Below are 25,111 nucleotides of genomic sequence, written 5' to 3'. Positions count from 1 at the left end.
AAAAAAAAGTGCTGAGCACTTGCTGATTTGAACTCTGCATTCAGGAAAGGCACATGAGCTGCTGGAGTCAGCCTCTGTCAGAAACAATGCTTTTAACACACACTGAGAGCACAAAGATGGACCGGGTTTCAGCCTTTAATCAGTGCACACAGAAAACTACGGACAGAAGAAACAGAAGAATTAAACCAAATCAAACTTCAAGGGTGGTGCTCTTCCTCAGACAGCCTATTTTGGCAAAGCACAGCTCACTCCAGTTCTCAACCTGATGTGCAGTGGTGGCCACTTAAAGAGTTTTGCATCTCACCCCAGCACACCTCATGCATGAGAACTAAAGGACCTATGTGTTTGTGTCTCACAGGCCTCATTTACAGCATAATGTGGGTCAACAGATGTTTTCCAGCAAGACTGTGTGTGTATATATGTTGGGGGGGGGGCCTAGAAGGGTTCCATACTCATACATTCTCTTTGCACTACAAATATAAATTCACAACCTTGTTAAAGGCTGTACAGCATTCCCCATGCACACAGTCAGAAGAGCAAACTGGAGATAGGTCAGTTCCTGCTCCCCCCCAAGTTTGTTCTCATTTACCAACAGTTAAAAAAATAATAATTAAAAAAAGCCCACACCACACTTTCAAGTCCCAGCAAATACCAGGCAACATCTAGCATGTTTGCAGCAGAAAAAAGACATGGAAGCAAGTCACCAAATTATCATTTTCTTCCATAAATCCTGAGGTTGCCACTAGAGGTAAGTTTAAATCACCTGTTCTTACAGCAATACTCCCTCTCTAGGGCAGCATTATCTTTCCAAGCTAAAACCACATGCACCAAAAAATGACTGTGTTCACACGCTTTGCTACTCTGTTAATTTACCTCCCCTCCTCCAACAGGCAAGGGCTCCTCTTTCCTACCAAGTCACCCGGTGCAGGTGTTGGCAGGCTACCAGTGCTCGCAGGGGCTCTCCTGTAGCAGGTGTACATACCAAGAGGCTCCTGGTATATCCAACGCTTGAGCAAAGCGGCAGCCATCCTCCCCAAGATGTTGCCGCTAGCCTCTTCCTCCTTGTTCAGACTGTCGCTTTTTGCCATCTCAGGCAAGCAGAGGGAAGCAACGAAGTAAAACCTGAAGTGGTCAGCCCTACGATGCCTGGAAATGACTCAGATGACAGCACTAGCAGTCAGGAAGCCGGAGTACCCCGCTGCCATTCTGGATGAGCAAACTCGCTCCTAGGCGCCGTCCCGATGCAAGCGCCAACCCTCCGACCACATTCAACTCGCCAGTAAATACTCCAGGCTGCGCGTTCTCTCCTCGTCCCATTTCACGCTCTGCTGTCATCTCCAGCCCCCTGCACGTTTGTTCCCCCATCCTTGCCGAAGTGCCTGTCCTCGCGCCACCTCTGCACCAGCACAACTTCCCCTTCTCTACAAATGCAGCAGCTGAGAGGAGGTGCAGCAAACCAGCTGCCGTACACACTGCCAAACTCACTTCCGTCGAGTCAGCCCTCCAGGGCTGCTGGCACGCTAACCCAGGAACGTGAAGCAACGCTTTCCAGCGCACAAAATTGAAGTTTTCCACGTCCAAGCGCTAAAAGCTTCCAAAACGCTCCCCCCTCAATCTGATAGCAAGCTTGTCTCTGACTCCACCACCAGCACGCAGCTATTACACAGGAAGAAAAATAAATCTTTAAAAAGCAAATGGAATAATTCTGATCAGCTGCTTTCATGAGTCATTCTTCCTGTGGGGTAAGGAGCAGGCTCCCCACCTAGCGGCTACTTTAATTTGAAAGCCCAAAGCCCAGACCAAAAAAGACAGGTTTTTTTTTTCTCCCCCAGAAATCTGCAAATCAAAGCCAAGCTTTGATAAGCAAGCAAGAGCTTGATAGTTCAGGATACTTCTTCCTCCTTCTGCTTTTCTTTGAGCCCCAAGTTCTCTCCACTGAATCTTTTCAAATGGTTTTTACACATGCCTTTCCATAATTGTAACTATACACAGATAAGGGGGGGGGGGAGAGGAAATCAGTTGTAATTGAAAAAACAAATAAAGAAAAGGAGAAATAAAAATCATTTGATTGTTACATCAATACTTCTAGTACCTGGCTTGGGTTTACAAGGATTTACTGCAACACAATCACTCCAGAGGCTCATGTTGCAATTATTTTAAAAAGCTTCATTTCAGAGCAAAGAAGCTTACTCCGTGCACAAGAAATTTCAGCGTACTGGTAAACTAAGAAAGTTGTTTTGGACCCCCTCATACCACAGACCCTGAAACATGTAACCCGGACAATCCCAGGCTCTTAAGTGCAGATATAAGGAGTAAGGGAATTGGGGCTGGGGGGGGGGGGGGTGACCCACAAGTACCCCGAGTAGAGAAACTACTGATGAATCCCGAAAAGAGGTCTGAGTCAGGCTTCAGTTGTGGGAGATTCTGCCCCACAGTTACACAGATACTGAAACAGCCTTTCTGCTTGTAGTAAGGCTCACTTCCCAGGTCTCACAGTCTCGCTGGGATGAAAACACAGTGCACAAACTGGGTGTGTTGCAAGAGAACGTATAGAGGAAAGGGGATTTTTTTTTTTCCTTCAGTTTCAAAGAAATGTCATAAAGATGATTGGATTTTTTTTTTTTTAAACAAAAAAGAATTGGAATTTCGTCGAGTGCTAAAAATGAGAATGCTCTGCGCACAATGTTGGCTACAGTCACCTCAGAAGACCTCACTAAACTTCTCACTGTCACCTCAGAACAAGACACCTAAGAAAAGACAATGCCAAGCAATAAATGCAGGTGAATGCAGAGTGCAACACCAACTACCGTAAACACCTGCTGTAGCACACAACCTCAGAGATTTAGAGAAACATTCAAATGAAGAGGCTTTATCTACTGACACAGTGCCAAAGCAAACACCCCAGGGACAGGGACAAGAACTCTGCTGCAGCTGCTGTGATAAGAAAGCAGAATGAATTGCAACAGCCAGTTTTTCTGACAGCAGAGATACTGAGGGCTACCCTCAGTCAAGTCGCTCTTCTGCTCTCAGCACGCACAGGAGTTTTAACAATCCTTCCTGAACACTGAAGTGCAAAGATCCTGAATGCAAGAAGAGCTCTCCTCTCCACAATTTTTGACAGTAGAAGTCACATCCCTTGAGACTTGAAACACATTTTAGATCAGACACCAGTGCAATCCTTGAAAGAATCATTTTGTAGCTTTTATCAAAGAGGCCACATTATTTTCCAAAGTCATTTCTTCCCCCACTTCTTCATGCTGTCTGAAGTGACCAAAATCAATTTTCCCTATATATAGATGAAAATAGACCAATGGGTGAGCTGAAAATTGAGTGGATTTTTTTCAAGTAGTGTTTTAGTTATCCTTGGGTGCAGTATGCGACATATCAAATTCTTCAGAGAGGAAATGTTCTTTCAATACATGAAAAAAAATGTTGCTATTAGTAATGATTTGGTTTCACAAACAGAGCATAAATTGCCCATCAGAAAGGTGTAATGGCTCAAAGATTATCAACAAGCCTTTCATTACTGTATTTTAAGTGTATGGTGATAAAAACATTTATTTGCATATATTCACTTCTCACTCACTGTCTGCCTACCTGTGTCTCCTCCGAAGAGGAGACAACTGCTTCATCTCCTAGCGTAAGTCCACTTTTCTCATTCTCTGCTTCTTTCCATACAAGTTTACAGCTCCTTTCTTTGAAGTAGCTAAATGAAGAGGGCTCTGTTGCTTCTCCCAATTCAGCATTAAGATGGAAGCAGGAAAGTGCCCTTCCCAGGCTCAAGCAAGCAGCACAAAGCCCTGCCAGGCTCCAGAGCTGCATGGTGACGTTCAGGGCTGCAGGTTGACCTGAGTGGAAATCTGCAGCTCCACACCACGGTTCGAAGCAGCTCAAAGCAACAGTTTGTACACAAAATGCACAATGCAGTTCAGTTAGCATCCTCAGCTGCTATTTGAGCAAGGGCAAGCAAACAAGGGGCAAGTTGTTTGCATTAGGCAAGCAATTGTGTAGCCAAAGTGATCTAACACAATAGATGGTTTTAGAGAAACTGGGAAACCAACAAACGAAACCCAAACACAAAGACTTAGCATTGAATTGTGTTTTTTTGTTTTTTGGGTTTTTTTTTTTTTTTTTTTAAGTGTATTCACACAGGCCCCAGGGAGATGCTACGCTATGATCTGACATCATTCCAGCAAGATAACATGCTCCATCATGTTTTGCCAGGTAATGCTAGAAAGCAACATATGAATTCTGCAATATTTCAGGTTTCCCCAATGCCTTTCTACATTGGGCTAATATAATAACTCAAAATAATACATACTCAAAACTATAATAACTCAAAACTTTAATACATACAGTGTATTAACAGATTAAATAAAGTCCAGGGATGTTTGTTTACTGACAAGCACGGAGACTCATAGCTGATTTCTTTAAGTCCATGTTAGTATTGTCTCTTCTTGAATAATTCCTTACTCCACAGAGCTTATGCCACTCAGCCCAGTACGGTGGAAAGCACGTGGAGGCAAACATCACAGTTACACCTGATTTCATCCTCAGCTCATGAGTAACCATACTGGGCTGAACTCATTTCCCCTGGGTATTGCTACTAGGATCACAGATAGCTGGCAAAATAGCAGAACTCCAGAAGCAAGATATTTCAGCATTTCATTCATTAAATTAGAAATTCCCCATAACCCTCCACCATTGATTAAAGAATTGGTTTACTGCTGTAGGTGCTTTACATAAAAAGGATTTCCAGGAATCGGGGCGGAGGGGAGCATTCCATTTCTCCTGCTTTACCAGGAATTTCTACAGCTCATGTCAGCTATAGAGAGCTAAGGAGAAGAACTTAAGGAAACAAAGCATATATGTAAGGAACACCGAAGAAAAGCTTGCTGGGTTTGTTTGGAGGGCAGGTCAGGGCTGGATTTTGTTTGTATGTTTGTTTTCTTGAAGGAGGGACAAGAGAGAGAAGAACCCCTGGAGACCTCTTCTGAGGTTTTCTGTACAATCAGGGTGAAACCACTTACCACCTACAACCAAGAACCTTTAACAGCTCTCAACCATTTAGGTTTTAGGTCTGAAGAGATCACTACTTGATTCTAGAAGATCAAACAAAAACACACCGATACGTCTTGCGAAGAAAAGACCTCATTATTCAGATCACAATCAAGGAAATCCAAGAAGCCTCCAGAGCTGTTCCACTGCAACTTCTACAGTAATAACCCAATTCACACAACAGACCTTGATTTGGCTTACTGGGAGAAAACTAATTTACAACTATTTTTTTCCCCACCAATACCTGGAAAGCATCTACCTTGATAAAGGCACTGTGCAACTTTCCCCCCCCCCATTTTTTTTTTTTTTAAAGAGAAGTTTTGACAGTCTTCAGACACAAGCACCATGTGTGCAGCTCCTAATCCCTGGGCATAAACACATTTAAACAGAACAAATCAAGTGGGAATGCACTCTTGAAGTGCTTGGAGGAAAAAAAAAAATGGCAACAGGGCAGAGCAGGATGGGAACTATGGAAACATCTGGCTTTCAGATGGGAGGACAAAGGGAAAGGATGAACACAAAGGGTCCAGGCTTGTTAGTACCATTACAGAACAGCAGCTAATTCAGTCACCCACTTGCCATACTCATATAGCTGGAGACTTACAGACTTCATGGGTTCTAGAAAAGCAAGAGTTAGAAAAAAGAACAGGAGGAAGGTCAAAATATTCTGGAAAATCCACCCCTAGGAGTCACTTCTGGGAACAAGATGCTTCAAATAAGCAGTTGGGATTCTCTCACTCCCACCCTTCACTTTCATTACAGCTCTGGGGAAGATAAAAGCAATTCTATGAAGTCTGCTATTGTATCTTTCAGTACCTATCAGCAAAAAGACATGAAAAAAAAATAGTGCAGATAGAATAGGCAGGCTTTAGACTAGGAGCCAAGAACTGTAGGACTACATTCCCCACCTCATGAAACAACTTCGTGGCTTTATATAAATCATAGCATCTGCTCCAGTGTCTCCATCCACAAAAAGGGGGAAATGCTTATTTACTTCTTGCCAGGAAGAAGCTGTTTTTTGAACATCAGTGCATCCGCACTAACCTTGGGGCTACTTTACACAGAATCGTTTCACCAAAACCAGCCGACCTCAGTGAAATGGCACTGCTTCTAGAAGCAGACTGCTGTGCCTGTGTTACCCATCCTAAAACCACACAGAGCGCTTTTACACAGCCATAGCTACTAACCCCACATAAGATTCAAAGCAGGGTAACAACGGAGACAAGCCACAGCTTGGCAATGCAATACAGTAGGTTTCCCAGCACACCAATAAAATGAAAGACCATACACTTCAGACCTAATTCAAGACTGATAGTCCTGCCAAAGTGATTTGCTAGAAGAAACACTGTTTAGTACAAATTCAGATCAGCTGTCACTGGTAACAGTACTAAATCACAAATAATTAGAAACACATTTTCTTCACTACTTCCTCCCAGTTATCTGCTGCATCAACTGGCTTATCCAGGAAACCCTATTCTCCCTCCTGTACGTGCCCGAGTTCTTTGGAATATTATTTGTGTTGGATATAGTTTTAAGGGGTTATGTTAAAGCAATGCCAAGTCACGTTTAACAGTCAGAGAACATGACTATGTTTAAAACCTTGCTGGAATTACCAACAGGTTGCTAAATCATCTCTGATAAACCAGGTCCTGTGTTAACTGGTTGCAAATTCATGTTAAAAATTCCTTAAGATGGTACAATGCAGTGACTGGTAAGTTCCTGCACAAAAAGCAGTTCTCAGCAAGTTTCCCTCTACACAGAAGAGAGAGGGAACACACCAAGGGATGTGAAAGCACTTAACTTCAGGCCTATATACAGTACTCAAGTTCCCCATAAAAACAGCAGGAGTAACCCATACCAAGCCCCTCCTACCTTCAGGTGTTTCCTCCATTATCTGAAGTTCTAAGTCACCTGCAGGGAATTCAGGAGCAGAGGCAGTCCTACAACCACCTGCAGGTTGAAAGCAGGTCAGGTTTCCAATGCATAACATCTTTGCCATGTGTAGCACCACCATCCCCTACTTTCTAAAAAGCTGAGAAACACTTCCCTGATAATGACCAATAGGCAACCACAGCTCTCAGTCCCCCCAGAAGGCAGCATATTTCCATTTTAACATTTAGGCTGATGTTGCCATGAATTTTTCTACAGTTAACTACACCTATAAATTGGACCCATATAGGTTATGATTGCCAGAGGCACCAATGAATTAGAACAACTGTGCGAGACACAGGAAAGGAGAGAAAAGCTAGGTATCCTGGTATACTAGAGATGCATACCAGTGCATGCTTCCCCTCACCTGAAGAGATGCCTGAGGAAGAGTGTCAGAAGATAAGCACTGCTAGAGACAGACCTCTGATTTCATTCAGAATAGCCATGGTTCTATTCTGAGAGGTTTTCATTTTTTTTTTCTGTTTTACCAGGGGTAATCATACATGAGTGCTTAGGTAACTGGCTAATTTAAAGATGGTTATTTCGAGATACAGACTCCACCTTGAACTTTAGCTTCCCAATACCCACTTCTGTTTCCAAAGTTATATGCTCCTTATTTTTCCTCCCAGACTAGACACCTCTGCTTCCAATCCACTGAAACACATCTGCATTGCAATCCATTCAGCCTCTTGGGCAGGAAGTGATTCAGGAGAGAGGAACCACAGCAAAGCGAGTCTAGGCCCCGTGCAGTTGCCATTCACATTCCCAGAAGTCATTTTAATTTGCTCCTGTCTTGTGATGCTAATCATGGGCCTTTGACAGCTTTTGGGTCCAGGTTCACTTCCTGTCTAGTCTTTCAGTCTTCTCTGTATCATAGGTTTGGGTTTTTTTAATCCTCTTGTACAGCATTACCCCTACTGCTAGCTTTGCTTGAGTGCGGCTTCTCTTCCTTACACTCATTATAGGAAGGCCATACAAGAAAGCCCACGGACTCCAACACAGACAATGAATTTTCAGGTATCATGTCAGGAAATGGAACCTCCAGCAGAATTCTGGTTTTCTTGGCCATCTCATCAGAAGGACTAAAGAAGTCATCATAAGGATGTTGATTCAAATCAAAGCAGCCGCACTGGTATTTATGCTGTGAATGTGGACATTTCACAATCTGTTTTTCTCTGGAAGTTCTGATTTTTGTAGCACATTTCACTGTGTAGAACCATAGTAAATATTGAAACTCAAGTCACTGGATTGTCCTGGGTTTTTTTTGTTGTTGTTGTTGTTGTTGTTGTTTCCCCCCTCCCCCCCTTCTTCTCCTGAAGATTTTGTAAATACAGTTTTAACTTTCAGTTGAAGAGCCACAGGCTAGACAAACCTGTAGGAATTAAACAGACTGATCTGGGACAGACGTTTGAAGGTTAAAGCAGTACAAAGACGGGAAGCACCGCATACTTCTCATTGGCATGGCTATCCTGTACCTTGCTGTATATTTACCAACATAATGACATCCCCAAGCACAAGCAAAACAGTTTGCAATTCTGTGCGTATGCCATGACCACACTGCCCTTGCTACCTGCAGCATCTATTGCAAGTGGTGTTGCGTTTTGTCAAGCCATGGCCTAAAACATTGCTTGTATTCTGACTTCCATGTGCCATTTTAACTGTACCAAGTCACACACCAGTTACGGGATGAAGTTTCAGCCTTCAACTCCAAACAAAGATTTTCTGCTTTCTACCAGAGAGAATAACATCCACCTTTTTCCTCTACGCATTTACAGATGTATGGGGGCTACTGGTGCCCAAGGTAAAGCTTCCCTTCTCTTACAATAAATAAGAATACCTCTTGCTTCTGCTGAATTGTGAGAGATGCTGGATCTTCAAGACCACCCCATTCTTGAGAACAAATCAAACATATTTAAAATTTCCCCACCAAGATTAGGCACCTGACAGACCAACACTAGATCAAATTTTGTAGCTCCAGTAGTAGCCACCTGCAGAACCAAGGCCAATAAAGGAAGGAAGATAAAGAATTTTCAGGCTTGAATACAGCTTTCCACACTCAAATGAATGAAAGGTGCCATTTCCCTCATCTAAAATTAAAAGCATGCCTGAAAAGTCCTCCTGTAGGTACTAATCATCTTTAGAAAACTTTCAACATTTAACTCACTTGTGAGTTTATAAGTGTAAATGCAAATCAGACCCAAACCACAATTTCCTGAAGCTTCAGCACACCACAGACTCCTGAGCAGGAAACTAAGGCTTATTGCTTATGCTTCACCATGCAACATTATGCTAGGTTTTCAAAGTCTCTTCCATGCTACACTCAAAGTTATAGCAAATCTACAGTCTTAGTTCCTAAAGTTTCAGATGGGCACCACTAAAGGGACACCACCCAGTTACTCCAGAGCATGGCAGGGCAGTACTTAAGGATAACTTACAGCTCCAGACAGCTCATCTTTGCATAATTTCCTTTCCTAGGAGAGGCTGTCTTGCCTAAAGATTCAGATAAATATCCTGCTATTGCAAGTCATTAACATCCGAAAAAGTAGGTTTGAAGAGGTAGTACTATAAATAGTCTATCAGTGGTGGCTATTTTAAGCATGACAAAGCTACAGTTCACAAAGTATTTGTAAAAGGAGGGTAAGCGAGCAAACTACTGGAAGAGTCTTTGGTTTCCAAGCAGGTAAGTAACAGGTCCTCCCAGTTTGTCCCACCTTTCTGCCCTTCATTCAGATAAGATGGGACCCAAGAGTGTTTCTCATGTATGAATGGGGTTGTGCATTTTCCTTAGGTTAAGCATAGCAATCACTAAACATCAGCCTTCTCATTTCAGTAAACTGCAAGTGCCGCATTGTGTGAACTGGGTGACAGACCACATTTTCCAGGTCACATAGGGAACCAATGCCAAGCACTGGAGCTTTTGCAATCCTTGGGGGATACAAGCTGAGCTACTGCCAGGCTCTCCCCATACAGCTCCCCCCAGAACATTAGCCACAGCAAACTCTTCCCACTGCATATTGGAGGAATACTGCAGAAAGACCCACAAAGGTGGACACATTTGGAAGGAAGGTGCTGAATAGTCCATTCTTTCCATCCTACATTCTTTCTGTCAATTTTACGGAAGAGAAAAAAAAAAAGTAGCAAGTAGCTAGATACTTGGAGCTTTTAAAAAGTTGAAAAAATAACCATATCACAAAAACAAACCAGGCCGGCTTGCTGCTGAGTGCTAACTCATTCACTTACCTCCTCCCTGGTCCTGAAGTGTCACCACTGCACATACTGCACAAGTCTTTCACATCTAACTGCTTGTCTACAAGCACTTCCCATTCTCTTTTTAGGTTAATGTTTTGGCAAAAAGCAGCCTGGCTCAAAAATTCCAGAGACTAAATTTAAAGGAAGCTTCTGACTGTTTCATGCAACACAGGTTGTTAAGGGTCTTGTTGATGGTTTTTAGCTTTCTGTATTTTCCAAGCTAAATTCAGTTATCTACAACAGTTTCCATACTGAAACACAGCACCAGCAGTTTCTCTGCCAGTACTGCCCTCTTTTGAAATCCAGGATTCTGAAGTTGGATAACTACTAGATGTCTGCTTAGGGGTATCAACTGAACTATAACCTTGTTTCTAAAACAGACCTGCATAGTAATTAAATGATGATTTAAAAACATCTACAGCCTAGCCACAGGCTCATCAAATCTTCAAGAACGTATAATAAGACTTCCTTGAATTCATCCAGCTGAAAGGAATTGGCCAGGACCGGCCACTGCATTCTACAGCTGTCGGTCCAGCCAGTGAGATAAACTGAGCTAAAAGCCCGTGCTCTGTGCTACATCCAGAAGTGATGAGGCAAGCAGCAGCTCCAAAATGCATATTCCTGTCAGCTACTGAGTCACTCGTTCAGCTTTAGCATATATCCTATCACCCTCTACCAATCAATCATAGCAGCAGCACACTTGAATCAAAGCTCATTCCCTTGCACCTTTTCTCTTCAGTTATATCCAACTCTGACATTGCACAACCCTTCGTTACAACGAAGCCTGTGGCAGCACACCAAGATCAAACACAATGATCAAGTGAAAAATGACTTGGAGGCAAGATGAGAAGATTTTAATACTGGAGAGTCTTCAAGACAGCATGAGAACCAGTAGTACTGACCAAATAGTTTTTTATGTAAGTGTTCTCTTTCCACTGTATGGTCTGAAAACAGTATACACATCAGTCTTATTTAAACCCCGAAGAGTGTTAAGACTCAGTAATGTTTCCTGAAAGAGATTCCTCACTTTGCAATAAACAGATCCAAAGAATTATTCTAGCAAGAGGACAAATTCTTTCCCTCATTTGCAAAATATACCACTGCACTGTCACCTAAACAGAATAGCTTCCCAAAACCAGCCTCGGCGATATGGCAGCTCCAGCCCAGAAATCATGCCACAAATGCTTTACAGTGATACTAAGCAGAGCTTTGCAGTGATATCCAGATACTAAGCACCCACAAGACCCTTTTGCACTATATAGCATGCAAGATGGTTTCACACCAAACAAAGCACAATTTTCCAGGCAGCAGTATTTTGAAGTAATTGTCCTTTCCTATTTGCCTCCTATATGGCAATAAACAAATAAATTTATGAAAGATGCAGTTAATTTTCCACTTCCCAACTAAAACAAACTACTGCAGCCACAGAACCAATGTTTTGTTAGCACATATTTCTACTTTTCAGGTTAAACGCATACCTCTCCATAGTCATACAGTACTCACACCATAAACACTGGTTGTGCAATTAACACTATTACAGATGATCTTTTCTTCTGGATTACACAATTTAGAATGATCTAATAATCCCACTATTTCTGCACTGTATTTGTTACATTTAGTTATTTTACTGGAATTGGAAAAGGACAAGATTTTGGCATTATGGAGCTGAAGTCCTCTTCAAGATCCAATGGAGTTTATGCCCCAAAGTCTGTCAGACAGGAAAAGCCAAAAAACACTAATGAAATATCATCTCTTTTCATAAACACTGCCTTTTTTTTTTTTTTTTAAAGGGGCCATTATGACTACAACAGCAGGACTTCCACAGATATTTCTGATTACATTTTATAGTCCAGTTTTGTTTCATACTAACAAAGTTTTAGCTGGAAGACAGATATTTCATACTTTTGTAAATTCAAAGTACTGTATCTCTTCCAGTAAAATATCTTATACTTTTTTATGTCATGCTTCACAACACACTCTGAAATTCAAGCTGGACAGAGTGGTCTCAGGCAAGAGATGTATTTCAGGGATGCTGCAGTTCTGCTTCTTGCTTGGCAACATAGAAAACACCTGCATTTTTATTGAAATACAGGCTAAAACAGGCTTAAGAGGGGATTTTCACAGGCACAAGGAGAACTTAAAGCACCCAGCTCTCACAAAACTCTCAGTGGGAATAGGATACTTAATCTCCCTTTGCAATCGTAAGGAGGTTATGGGAGGAGAACCAGAGCATTGGCAAGAACTACTGTACATTAGCTGAATATCCCTAGGGAGGTGGTGGTTAACGATTCAAAGAGAAGCTGCCAAATTGCAGTGAAAATTAGACTGGCATGCACTGAATGTTGTTAAGCAGCCGGGTGCTGAGTGTTGTGCACACAAGTTACCTTTCAGACACCTCCCTCTCCATGAAATCCTTCTGAGCTTCCTTGTGGCTAGGAATAGCCCACGATGCAGTTGATTTTATACATTTTTGTCAAAGCAATGGATTTCATTCTGATTGTGGACACTTCCTCAGACTGACTGGCTATTCAACCCAAAGTGCACAAACTCTTTTCTTGAGTAGTCACTACATGTTTCAAGAAAACTGAAAGTTCCTGAAGAGGGGGTGGTGGGGAAGGAAGTGATTTGGGAAGTAACATATTGCGGCTTGATAGTTCTGAACCCATTTCACTGAACCAGAACAAGCTGGCACAGCAACAACAGGATAACCAAGGGCTAACTCACTGACTAAAATGCTTAAGCAGCTCTCAGGACTCATTGAATTTCCAGAGATGCTGCATCCCCTACAAATCAAGTATGTGTGTTCAGTAGTTCATTCTCCACCCTCTGGCAACAGAAGGCAGCTGTCAGGTAGCACAAGGAGTTGCAATAATTGCTGTGTACAAATGCTCTGTAGCTATCCAGAATTCCAGCTCACTCAGTACAAGGAGATCCCCATCTCCCCCCAAGGAAAAGCTAAATTCTTCAAAAGAATAAAGCAGCTAAGTCACTGGAATAAGTGACCTAACTTTCCACTTGATTTCCTGCAAATTTCTCAGGAACTGCACGTGTAACAGTCTAGCCTTTCCTAGAATTAGTTTAGCGATTGAATACTGTCTTGATCCATAAGAGATGGCACTGTCAACACTACACGTCTTTCAGATCCTCTTAGAACATTTAATGGACACCTTCCATGCTGTTTTCTGTACAATGTTTTATATAAATGTGCATACATTTCATCAGGAACTATCAACTTATTGTTATCCAGCAATTTAGGGATCACAAACACTATATAAACACATGAAGGATTTTCCTTTTATGAATGATGGCTCTTATAATTTTAAAGAATGGCAGAAATGGACCACCACTGATCACAGCAGTATATCCTCTCTTTGCTTAAAGCTTTTTAAAAAAGTGGTATTGTAACAGCTGTTATAAAAAAATAATTGAGGCAATTTTATATACCACAGGTAGATCTCACCACAGTACTTACATTTCCTGAAAACTTTCTCCTTAAAGCAAAACCCATGAAGAGACAAATGGACTATTAAGAAGAAAAGCAGGGACAGAACCAAGGAATGAATAAACTCATCACCTGCCCTCCAAAGAAACCACAGCCTCTGTCCAACCAATCAAGTGCTTTACCAGGTATATTCATCTCCCAGAACTGTTTTACCCAAGTATGCCTGCAGTGTCCCTTCTTCCGGATAAAATGCAAACACAGCCACTGTGCAGTCAAATCAAGAGTTTCATCAGCTGACTGCTAAATTTTAAGAGAAAAAAAAAAAATCCGTACAGAGACAGAAGCCACTTCCACGGAAGTCTGTTCTGTCATGGAAAAGAACAGGAGATTTTACCCTACAGTACAGTTGCTTCTTTCTTCTTCAGACAACCACAGGGTGCTGCAAGAGCTACCTTCCCTGGAGACATTCCTCAGCCAGAAAAACTAATAGCTGCTGGAGATCCTTGAGGGTCTCACTGTAAGCACATGCCTTACGTCCTACCTCACAAGACACACAGCTATACAGAAAAGCCCAGACCTTGAAAAGAAAGAAATACTAATTTACCCGCAACAACTATGAAGTACAGCCAGTGTCATCACAACACACCCTGAAATAAAGGCATTTTCACACCACTTCACAGTATCAAAGCATTTGCCTCAAACTGAAAATACTACTGTTAAGTTGCAGAAGTTTGCGTAACAGGCATACAACACTACGGAAGTCTTAATCTCAACGTGTTTTAGGAATCCATCAAATTAATCATACATACACACATCCAAGGTTACCTTAACTGAAGTGCTGTGTCTAGTCTGTATCATGCAGCAGGCTCCCAAGGGCCCTGTGGAAGCTGCCTCATCTGTTCTGCCTTTGAGTGCTGTCCCAAACTACATTTAAGAGCAGGATGGTCTCCAGGTACTTCCATTCTCCAGGGACTCATTCAGAAAACGATCTTCCAGAACCAGGGCTTGCAGTACTTCAGAAACAAGTGCACATGAAGCTATGCTGCATAATCAAAGAGTAAATTGTTATTTCAGTGTGAATAATTAAAAGCATGATGCAAAATACATAAGTATTCAAACTCATGTACCTGATTTTGAATCTACACTTAGACACTAAAACCTGAATTGAAACTCCTGGTAAATTTATCCCAAAAATGTACCATTGCTCTATTCCAATAGCCTCAAGCCATCCCCCACCCTGCATGCACTAACCCTCAATATTGCAAATATGTTTGTGCCATCACTTCCCTACATCCACGCACTACACCACGCCCCTCAAACAGGGCTGAATGCAAGGCAGAATATACACCAGAGAAGTAATAAGGAGAGCGGGTGATCTGGGACATGCTGTGTGGGAACAACCGTATCCTTCTAGACGGAGCTTTAAAGTTTGGCTTCAATTATAATCTGGCAGCGGGTTTGTTGGAAGGTGTTGAGGGAGAGACAAACCAGCTGGATTAGTTTAAAACCAGCCTGATGGCAACCTCTGCCACTGTAAGCCTTTTCCTTGTTATGTAGTCAGTCGGGAATGCAACATGCAAGTACAGCATAACAAAAGAATGCAGCCTTTTGCCGAACAGACACCTGTTTCCTTCTTAGTTAGATTTCATCCATTTCAAGTCCTTCCAGGACTTCTGAGCAAAGCTGCCCACAAAAGTCAGGAAAGAGAAATGCTGGGTATGTTGGGTATTTGTCATATTAGATGCATTAATTATATCCCTATCAAAGCATGTTAAAGAGTAGGAATTCTTTGGAGCAGAAGGTTTGCCTTCTTCTGTTAGCCACTAGATCCAGCTGGAGGCATTACTGGTGCCTCCTTCCCTACAACTTCTGCACCAAGGATGGAAGAAGAAAATTAGGAAATGTGACAGAGGGAAAGAAATAACAAGGGTTTTAGGGTTGGGGGGGAGGCCCGAGAGAGGAGAGGGGGGAGACAGGAGGAAACAGCAGAAGAAACAGGTCACTCAGAGCCCAGGGAGCTGAAGAAAGCACTTAGAACAGAGGGAAGAACTCCACCACCACTATATGGACATGTCTTTGAAAAAGGCCAGTCATTTACAGGACTACTCCTACATAAAAAAATTTTTATATATCATCCCACACTTATAATTCCTATACTCGATCTACACTGTAATAGCACAAGTCTGCCACTGCCCCCATTTCAGAGCTGCTGTCTGGCAGAGGGCTGACACACACAGCTGCCGAGTTCCCGCCTCAACTCACCTGCACAAAGTCTGGTGTAAAGTGTCAGAGTTCCCAAGTTCTTTAAAACATTCTTTTAAATCCTGTCGCTGACTGTTTGTGTCGCATTAACCTCCACTAACCCTCAAAGCTTGCTCAGTGATTCATCCCATTAAACCAGTTGTTCATGAAGAGCAGCTATTTATTCAGAAAGCAAGATGCTCCATTTTCTAATTGTATACTGTAACCAACAATTACATGAATGGCTTTTTGCCTTACCAAGATGTCTAAAGCCAACGGAATAATATGTCATTAACATTATTGTTTCATAGCCAGAACATTTCCTGAGATATTGGTGTTGCAGCTACATTTCTTATTTACTGACTGGCCTTTTCCACCCCCTTCCCCCCCCCCCCTTTTTTTTTTTTTTAATTAAAACAGTCCTCTGTCTTAGCCAAGCAACAGAACTGGATCAAACCTGAATCAGACAAGCAGTGCTGGAAAATGACTGAAGGAATGTATTTAGATGAAAGAAAAAAAATCTTGCCTCACAGCTTTAGCCAGTAGCTGAACAGCCCTAGTTTTAAAATGTAATAGATTAACAAGATCTTTTCGCAGCAGAAGGAATAAGTACTGCTGTAAGGGGAGAGATGAGGGGAAAAAAAGAAAAGTATGTCTGTAGCACAGCCTTCCAGTAACTTCCTACAAAAGGTAACAGAGAAAAGAGAAATGAGGTCTGGTATTTTAGGGCCCATGGTGATTTTCTAACTTCTGCTGCTTTCTGGTAGATTAAGACCATCACTTACTAACCCATAGAAAGCCACTGAAGAACATTTCTTATTATGTTTTCAAGTGCACACAGTAGATGAGGGGCAGGGAAGGGGCAGGTGCAGTGCAACTCCATAGAAATACATTCTTAGCCAGGTGTTCTTCCAGATGCATTTCAGTTTTTGAAGTTACCAGAGAGCCATTGCAAGTAACAATTCCACAAGACTGTGAGCACAGAAGGAGTAAATATTTGCTGGAAAGTCCGCATCATAGCAAGCTGTTTGATCCAAAGTTATTCCAATTTTTCTGTTCTGAGCCCCAGCATTCATTGACAGGCGAGGTCAATCTAGATTAAAAAAGGAATATTTACCATCAAATTGCTTCAATATCTCAGTTACTCCTTTCTTCACTCTGATTCCTCTGCCGACTGTAAGCTGGAAAAGAAAAAGTAACTTGCACAGGCAAAAAAACACAGATGGGGCACATAGCCTTTATCACTAGATGATAAACTGTCAGCAGTAAACGTCAGTCTTAAAATTCAGAATTACTCCATGGCAACTGTGAACGAAGGTCCTTTAGAAACTGAATTAGTGTCAAGTTTCATCAAGAACATCACTGCACATACGCAGGGAATTCAGAAATTTTCCCATTCCACGTTTCTCTTGAAATTTTTTACTGCCTGTTTCTATGACTGCTCCTGCTTCTTACATCTGATAGCAACACAGGGCAGAAAAGATCACAACACTGGACCAGTACAGAACAGGGAAGATCAGTTTAATTTTAATTGACATAAGCACTAAACCTCTATTGGAAAGAGAGGGGCAAGGACTGTATATTAAAGACTACATATTTCTGAACCTGGAATACAAAGAGACAACAAAAGAGACAATTTTCATTTCAGGAGGTGTATTAAGGAGTCTTTAAAATGTTTATATTCACCAGTCTAGGAAACAGCATTATTTTCCCAGGGCATAAAGAGCACAGGCTCCTTAGTGAATTGATGAGATTAACATTTCTTTTAGGAAGAAACCAAGCATGAGAAATAGGAGCCTATCCTAAAAGATGGCCAAACGCTGATAAAGGAAGTCAATCAGACATTTTATTTCAAACTTGCATCTCCACTTTATTATTCAGGATGAAGTTTTATATTAAGCTCAGTAAACTAACAGTTCTACTCCCAAATGATCGCAGTACAGGAGAGAAGGGAGGGAAGTATCCCTTTTAGCATCCCATTGCCAGCACAATTTGAAGCACAGAGCTTGGGCAAGAAGCTAGATCTCCCCCCATTTACGGCCTGCCTGGATATCTCATTATCTAAAGAAAAATGACTAAACACTTCAGAGCACAGGGCAAAAGGACCTCAAGACTGACTGCAAGCCTGTAAAAGATTCACTGCAGCCCACATTGCATTCTCTTAGTGACTAAGGCATCATTCTCCAGCTGCTGAGCTACAAGCACAAGACACCTCAATGATATACATATCTTACTGACCAGAGCACGAAGAGACAGATTTTAGCTTCTTCAAATAAGAAGCCTCTACTGAAATGTCTCCTATACTTTACGTCACCCAAGACAAGCACTAGACTAAGACACTCCTCCTTTATCATTGCTGAGAAGACCAACACTTTGAATGACATACACCTTTTTGAGCTCACATCGAACAATTTTGATTTCCTAGTAGATAACACAGCAGAAAAATAAAACCTAAAACAATCCTCCTCCCTCTCCTCCATGTATTAAGTTAGAAATCCAGTCACACTGCTTTGAGAGAGGAATATTACCAGCATGCCTGGCTGAACATCATGACTGAACCCTCATTATTTATAAGCTGTTTACTCCCAGTGTCAGTAATAGGACTAGTACTCTTCCCTACCACATGAACCACTTTAGCTTGTCAAAACAAACAGTAAAAAGATACAGAATGTGGTTACACATTCAGCACTGAACTGTCCTCACTGAATCTCAGATAAGTGTCTTGAGATTCAACATTGCAGTGCTTCCCAGGGAAGCTTCAGAAAAGACTCTCCAAGGGCTACAGGACAGGTATTTCCGTCAGCAAAGCATTATAGCTTGCAGGGAGAGTTTTCCTAGGCTGCACAACCTGCAACGCTTCCACATGGAAGTGCAAATATTCACAGATGCAAACCTGTAGCTTCAGAAAATCACTGCTTTACAGCATAAATTTCTACAGACATGAAACGTTACTGTTCGAACCTCCAGTAGCACAGGAGCTTAGTTATACTTTATTATGGCAATCGCCTAGCTAAAGGAACAGAACAAGCAATTATCCTTCCTTTGCTTCAGGGCCATGCTCAAGCCACCACCAAAGCTACCCTGATCCAGCTTTGCTGTGTGTGAGCTCAAGCAGACCAGCCAAGCTCTCCTCTCTGTTCTCTAGTAGGGATCTGCAGCCCCTGACTGCTTGCAAAACAACCACAAGCTCTTCCATTCCTATAGCTTTTCAGAACTGTGTGTTACTTGCCGATGCAAAGTCACTTAAAGCAAGCAGCTTAAAACCTAGGCTCCCATCTTCATCCAGATGAGGATGCAGACGCAGCAATAGAGACTGCTGTTTTCAGACTGCACTGGTTTTGCAGTCCAATTCAAATATCAATGACAGAAACACAAAGACTCCAGCGGGTTCCCACTGGAGCTGTCAGCTTCCTCAGGGGTTTAGGCTGATCTGAACATATCAAGCCCATGCTCCAGTTCCTCAACTGACTCCGCATCAGCTTCAAAAGCCAGCCAAAAGTATTAATAATAATCTTCAAGGATGGCTACATTAGAACCCATAACTCCTCTATGCAAGCACTGAAATGATAATGATCCAGGAGACACAATAGAATAAAGAAGCCAGCTCAAAGGATATGCCTGTAGAATGACCTCTTGGAGGAAAACAAATAAAGCTCAAGTCTAATCTTTAGAAAGCATTACAAAACCTTACCTGTTAAAGCCCTCCACCAAAACTAGAGCATTATTCTTAGCTATCCGCTCACTTCAAGTCTGAAAAGAAACAAAACAAACAAGCAAAGCCACAAACACAAGGACACAGCTCTCTGAAAGCCAGAGAGCTAACCTACTGCAGCTCCAGGGCTTTTCATCAGCATGTTTCACCTGAAAAGCACCCCATCTCATGATGGGCACACAAGTAACACCGTGACAATATTTATCAGCACCTTGCTCGTTCTTAAAAAAAAAAAAAAAAAAAATCTATTAACAATACTATACTTCACTGTGAAATGGAAGGCAGGGTGATACGGTTTCTTTCCCACAACTCTCTGTCAATAGGAAATCTGGGAAACCACCTGCATTTACAGATTACCCCACCAGACTCCATTTCTGTCCTACTAGCACTGACTCAGTTCTTATAATTCACAGAGTCCAGACACTGACTGACAATTTCTAACAGTAAATTAGTCCCTAAATTCAGAAAAAATGGAAAGATCTTTTCAGTTTAAAAAGAATGTTTTCAAGATAAAGTCTTAATTTCTTGTTAGTTCTTCTTTAAGTGAGAATTTCAGCTCATCTCCTACTTGTGATCACAGGGCCTACGTGCTGTCCTATTTTCAATCCTATAACCACTCCGTGGTGGATAGAGTGCCTGCTTGCATGAGAGAAGAGCATTAGCAAACAGCAGCTGCTTTTGAGGGCAGTTTCACAACTGGAAATGAACTGTCAGCACCACAGGGCGAGCCAGTTCCCCACAGGCTGCCAGCAATGACCTGCAGACCAGTGGAGAACAAAGCCTGCAGATCACAACTTGGGAAGAGCTCCCCTTGTCCCAGGGACCTCTCTTCCACAGGGCAAAACCTAGAAAAGACAGTGGCAGGGTTTGCATTGTAAGGGCCAGGCCGTGGACTGCCTGCCTGGTCTCCCCAGTGACCCAACGGCAGCCCATGGGCAGCATCAGGTCCAGAGCAGAGAGAAGAGGTGGGGTGAGCAGGGCTCGGATCTAGGAGACTCGCAACACCCAGGGCACCTCCACGCTAACTTCCCCCTGCTCAGGCAAGAGGCCCCCGAGACACCCCTTGACCCACAGACCATTCCTGAGCATCCCAGCTTGGCCTCAAACACACTCCACAGCCAGCCCCAAGGCACCCCTGCCCCTGCCCCATAACCCTCACCCCTTCTTCCAACACCCTGGATCCTCCCTTCTCTCCTTGCAGCCCCAGCCCCATCCCACAGCCCCCCACACCAACAGCCCCATCTGTTCCTGCCTCCTTGCTCTGCCCCACAGCCTGCTTCGTTTGCCCAACAGTTCCCCCATGCCAGCTCTACCCCACAACTCCCCACCACTACCCCAAAGGCCCCAACCAAGCTCTGCCCCACAGTGTCCTACCGTTACTCCACAGCCCTCCACTGCTGTCTCACAGCCACCCACCTCAGCTCTGCCCCACAATGCCCTACTGCTGCCCCCAGCCCCTCCAACCGAGCTCTGCCCCACAACCTACCCCACGACCCCCCACCAACCGAGCTCTGCCCCACAGCCACCCCCAACCGAGCTCTCCCGCGCGGCCCCCCACTGCTGCCCCACAGCTCCGCCACCTCAGCGCTGCCCCCGGCCCAGCTCGCCCCGCACGGCACCCACCGAGCGCGGCGCGGGCCCGGCCAGCAGCGCGGCGGCCCTACTAGCCGCCCGGCTCGCGACGCCGCCGCACCTGCGCGGCGGGCAGCGACATTCGCGGTTAGGCGGGGAAAAGGCGTCCACGTGACGGCGCGCCCCGCCCCCTCTCGCGTCACCCATCCGCCCGCGCCACGCCCGTCCGTTTTCCTCCCTCTTCCCGGGCAGGTCTTGTGCGCAACCGCACTGCGCTGCTCTGAAGCAGCTGCGAGTCCCGCTGGCGCCATGTTGAGTGTGGGCGCCGAGCTCCTAAAGTGAAAGGCTCCCAATGTTTGCAATGGGGAACAGCACAGGAGAAAAGGAGGGGTGCGGAGGGCGCCTCAGTGGGGCCAGCGCTCTGGCAGCCTCCGTCCATGAGGAAGCTGCTCGATACGTGGAGAGAGGGAGAAGGGAGAGGCAAGGCCTTGGTAGGGCTTGGGGCCACTTCCCAGCACTGCTGGGCCTTGCAATAGGTACCCTTGGCATGCCATCCACATCTCGGCCCTGCCGTCCACACCTTGACCCTGCTGTCCACGTCCCGGCCCTGCCGTCTGCACCTTGGCCCTGCTGTCCACATCCCACCCCTGCCATCCACATCCTGGCCCTGCCATCCGCATCTCGGCCCTGCCGTCTGCAACTTAGCCCTGCCATCCACAGCTCGGCCCTGCCGTCCACATCTTGGCCCTGCGGTCTGCATCTCAGCCCTGCTGTCCACACCTTGGCCCTGCTGTCCACATCCTGTCACTGCTGTCCACACCCTGGGCCCAACCTGACACCATCCGGGCCAGTACCAGCCATGGGTGCCAGCAGGTGTTGCACTGGTCTGCCCACTTCACCCAGAAGAGCTGGTCCAAAGGGAACTCAGGAGACCTGCTCCTACCTCTGCTTCGACCATCAGCTTGATCACTAAAACAGACACACCATCTCCTGCTTCTGCTTCTTCCTTCCCCCCTGCTCATTTCAGTTTGAAATGAGGACACCTCCAGAGGACACATGTACACTCCCTCGCTGTGCAGTCCCTGAGCTCACCTTTGCCTGTCTTTTCTAAGCACCCACCTGGCTAGCATGCCAGACCCCAGCTCCCCAGCCCAGCATCCTCCCAGCACACTGCAAAATAAAGAAGTCAGGCTGTGCGACAGTCCACAGTGAGATAAGTCCAAACAGATCCTGAACCAGTTGGAACAAAAACAACCCTGAGATCAAGGAGGGTTCGAGATGCCCCAAAGCATCTCTCTCTTTTCCCCAAGTATCTTAGCTAAGCTAATCAGGCATCACTCAGCCCTATAAACCTTGCTTTGCTGTGACACCACTGCTGAAACTATTTGTCATGTATGTTTTTTACCTGTTCTTAAAACTTCCCAGTGTCAGAGATGTCCCATCTTCCATCTCCCACCCTTTTGCCTGAGGTGTTGCACCCAGCCATGGGGACATGGAGGAGATTCTTTCCCAAAGAACCCAACATAGTGGCTTTCTCCAACAGCTAGAGAATATATCCTTAAAAATGGTGGGGAACTTTCCATTCCCCCCTCCACTCCCCTCCAAAAATGTCTGAGCATGACTGGAAGGTCAGAAGCCTGGGGGAAGCCTGGAGGAAAATGCTCACTGGAACAGGAAAATTTCCTATTCCAGGAATTGCTTTCCCTATCAAGCCACTAAATATTTACAGAAGATATTAGCACCCTCTGTTCCCAGAGGACCCATAGACAACTTGTGTCTTAGCAGCAGCTCCTGAAACTCTGTGGCTCTGTGCCAGCTCCATCCCAGTATTTCTTTCAGTCACTGCTGCAGCTACAGCAGGTTTGGGATCGAGCCCGGGTTTGCCAGCACCCAGCAGCACTTCTGTGAACAGGAACACCATACCCAGCTGAGAGAGCAAGGGTGTGGAATGAACTTGATAGGAAGCAGAGCGGGCCAGGGTGCCCTGCCTATGAGCTGTGGTCTCATGCTAAGTGTCAGGAGGTCATCAATAATTAGTCTACTTTTAGTACAGCATTGAAGTTAAACCTGCCAGAACTCGAGGAAGGTATACTTGGGGAGAAAATGTATACAATGGAAGAAGGGTGAGTTTAAGACAAGAGGTCAGTGTCAGGACACTACCTTTTTATCCCCAGGCCTGTTTTTGGCTTGTGGTAAGAACTCCAGTAAGTCACTGAAATGCCTTTTCTCTGTCTCAGTTTCCCAAAAGCTGATTCAGAGGAAGAGAAGGGCAAAGTCATGAGTGCTGGGAAAGTGTTTTGAGATGCCTGGAGAAAACAAGCTGAAGGCATGCAAGGTATAGCTGCAGTGACAGTGCCTTAGGCCTGAGTCGCTAGAGGCTCTGGCTTGACTGCAGACAAGAACAGCCTTTCTGATAACTCGCTGCTGTTTTGCAAGTGTTAGTTGCCTCCTGAGCAGTGACAGGGCATAGAGCTGGCAGCTCACTCTTGCCTGTGTACGAAGTCACCTTTGCATCCCAGGGAGGCTCTATCGCCTGTCCTTCACCATTGCTTCTGCCTCCTAAAGGGAACAAACCTGGAGAAGAAAAGAAGACTTTAATAAGCAGATGTAGTTGGAGTTTAGGACTAATGTCATCACCTCTTGGGTTTGAAGCAGTCACTCATGGCTGAGATTGATAGATCAGATGCTTTACTATCCACCTGAATGAAACGCTCCCCAGCTTTCGTGAGCGCTGTCATATAACCTCTCCTAAACCCAGCACCCCTCTGCTGCCCCTCTTCATCCATGCCCTATCAGATAGCCATCTCAGGGCTCCAGCAGCTAAACCTCAGCTTTCTTTCAGCCCCAGCTGCCTCAGGGCTCGGCTGTACTCACCAGCTTTCCACTCAGACTTGGCTCCAGGGGACAGGGTGCCTTTCAGGTTCCTTTCCTTCCTCTCCTAGCCCGCTCTGGGACAGTCTTTGCTTCCTGTAATCCTCCTGTGCCCTGTGCCAGTCTGGAGTAACTGCTGGAGCTAGGCATACTCCAAAACTCCCAGGATGTCTTGGTGCCATGGCAGTGGAAGGCCCCTCCCTCTTCTGATATATCCTAGGGCTGTGCTTACTCTTTTGATGCCTTCCTCTTACTTGCAGTGCTGCCTCAGGTCAGCCAGCTCTCGACTGTGGGCCAGACGAACTCCCAGCAGAACAGTGCCTCCCATACTAGGTCCTCAGTCCATGGCTGAGGCCACTGAGTCTCTCTGCTCCTCCTCAGTGAGACCCCCCAGCAGGCCAGGCCTCTGGAGGCCAACAGCATGGCTCTTTTGGGGACCAGGCTTGTGCAGGGTCTGGATGTGGGAAGGGGAAGGATAGCAATTCTCAGCTGTTTCAGGTCCTTGGCCAAGAATGAGGGCTGCAAGCTTGGTACTGTCACAGGCAGGTGGACCAAACCACTCTTCCTGCCACAGCCACCGAGCTGTTGTGTGACTCAGGGCAGGAAGAAGAGTGATGCTGCCTCAGTTTCCCTTCTCCCTGTCTGTCTCTGTGGGCTGAGGACTCGGTGTAGGGGCAGTTTCTTACCTACTGGCAGCTGCAATGCAAAAAGCTGCAGCAGCAGTTTCTGCAGAGATTTTCCCCTAAGTCTCTCCTATTCACCATCAGCATACTAACATCTTTAACACCCCTAAGCTCTTTGGAGCAGCAGTTGGGGGTGATTACATATCGTGCACCCGGTACCTGATACAAGCCATTCCTGGCCAGGGTCTCTGGACCCTCATGCGATACAGACTTGAAACAGTCTTCCCTGATGCAGTGCAGCAGTTTCTTGCTGCCAGAGCCCACATCCCAGCCCATTCATTACCAATAGTGCCAATCTGGCCAGGACCGGCACCAGTATGAATTCTGGCAGCACTAGAGGGCAGCAATGGTACA

General features: G+C 44.7%; 1 protein-coding gene across 6 annotated transcripts in view; it reads right to left on the bottom strand.

Moving 5' to 3' along the window:
- Positions 1 to 21,288, bottom strand: part of LOC106484114 (H(+)/Cl(-) exchange transporter 5) — a 53,647-nt gene extending 32,359 nt beyond the window's left edge. Inside the window, exons 1-5 of one of the 6 annotated variants that reach the window (XM_067304507.1) lie at positions 20,200 to 20,754; positions 19,611 to 19,669; positions 17,037 to 17,100; positions 14,504 to 14,720; positions 6,931 to 7,008 (exon numbers count right to left, since the gene is read on the bottom strand). In XM_067304507.1, coding sequence (XP_067160608.1) covers positions 6,931 to 6,949 — 19 coding nt within the window. In that variant the 5' untranslated portion in view covers positions 6,950 to 7,008; positions 14,504 to 14,720; positions 17,037 to 17,100; positions 19,611 to 19,669; positions 20,200 to 20,754. Of the gene's footprint in view, positions 1 to 6,930; positions 7,009 to 14,503; positions 14,721 to 16,708; positions 17,013 to 17,036; positions 17,101 to 19,610; positions 20,755 to 21,254 lie in introns of those variants that run through there. The other 5 variants (XM_067304509.1, XM_067304508.1, XM_067304511.1 and 2 more) reach the window with 5 other exon arrangements.
- Between the last annotated feature and the right edge of the window lie 3,823 nt (positions 21,289 to 25,111).

This window comes from Apteryx mantelli, chromosome 13, assembly GCF_036417845.1.
Source record: "Apteryx mantelli isolate bAptMan1 chromosome 13, bAptMan1.hap1, whole genome shotgun sequence".
NCBI classification, from domain to species: domain Eukaryota; kingdom Metazoa; phylum Chordata; class Aves; order Apterygiformes; family Apterygidae; genus Apteryx; species Apteryx mantelli.
The sequence above is the reverse complement of the archived record's forward strand: the minus strand, read 5'-3'. Positions and strand labels throughout refer to the sequence as shown.